The following is a 1,281-nucleotide window of genomic DNA, read 5'->3' on the forward strand; positions in this document are numbered from 1 at the left end:
TGGACAGTGTCTGCCGCTCACTGCACCGAGCATCCCGAAATCAGCGCCGTATGTTTCATAAGGTTATGTTAAAATGAATTGAATATTGAGTGTATTACCTTACAGTACACTCTATTAGGAGGTAGCTCAGATCGCTGGAGCAAAAAAACAATCTTCACAGTCGTAAAGATTATAGAACATGATTTCTACAATCCTCACAACCTCGATTTTGATGTTTGTGTCATCAAAATTGATGGAACTTTTGATCTTCTTCTTGAATGGCGTTAACGTTCTCTGTGGAACTTTTGCCGTCTCAACGAATGCATTAACTAGCATCATTTATTAATACTTAGTTGAGATTTCTTAAGCCAGATAACACGCCTTCAATGTATTCCGAGGGGCAAGCTCTAGAATACGCGTGACCACACGGCAAGCCGAAGGAAATTTCTCTGACGAAAAATCCTCCGGCCAGAACGGGAATCTAACCCGAACACCCGGCATGATAATGTGAGACGCTAACCACTCGGCCACGGATGCACTAACTTTTGATGGAACCATCAAATATTCTATTTCTTTAGTGTCCAGAGGAACTGACATTGTAGAAGGTACTAATGCAACCGTTGCTGGTTGGGGTTTGACTGAACCAGCAGGATCGATGGCCGATTATCTTATGGCAGTAGATATTCCCATCGTTTCGCAAGAAGTTTGTCGTGGACAGTGGGGAGACTGGCGTATTACCGACAGGTAATTTAGTACAGCTCAATTGCGTGAAGCGTACGTACTCATAATGTTATATCACTTTATTCAACAGTATGGTATGTGCAGGTGAACCAGGGCGTGATTCATGCAACGGAGACAGTGGGGGACCGCTTATTGTCTATGGAAAACTGTTGGGTGTGGTATCTTGGGGTGCTGCTCAGTGCGGAGGTAGCTTTGCTGGTGTTTATACTGATCTTAGGGAGCCATCGATTGCAGAATTTATCGAAAAAATAACTGCGAGAGTTGAATAAAATACATTAATCGGTACCTTCAAAAGAATATTTTATGCATTGTTGCATGCATTTCTTGCCTTTCTGGCTTTAATACCGTTCTGAATCATATTTCGGTTGCTTAATGTTTTTGCTGCAGAAAACAGATTTAAACTTTATGCGGCGCTATTTGGTTGATATTTTAAATAAATTAGTTAAATATGTTTTAAGCTTTCTTATTATTATCTAATAAAAATGTTTTGTTTTTCAATCGAAGTGAATAAAAATGAGTCTTCGGACACTATTTATAAAAAAAATCAAATTTCAGACAGAG

The 1,281-nt window shown here is 39.7% G+C and overlaps 1 protein-coding gene across 1 annotated transcript; it reads left to right on the top strand.

The window, feature by feature from the left end:
* Window positions 1-553: 553 nt before the first annotated feature.
* Window positions 554-989, top strand: LOC129774137 (trypsin zeta-like; the record flags this gene model as incomplete). Its single annotated transcript, XM_055777835.1, has 2 exons — window positions 554-723; window positions 791-989. Coding segments are annotated over 2 exons (369 nt in total), but the record flags the coding sequence as incomplete, so codon positions are not given.
* Window positions 990-1,281: the final 292 nt, after the last annotated feature.

Source organism: Toxorhynchites rutilus, chromosome 3 (genome assembly GCF_029784135.1).
Source record: "Toxorhynchites rutilus septentrionalis strain SRP chromosome 3, ASM2978413v1, whole genome shotgun sequence".
Lineage (NCBI taxonomy): Eukaryota > Metazoa > Arthropoda > Insecta > Diptera > Culicidae > Toxorhynchites > Toxorhynchites rutilus.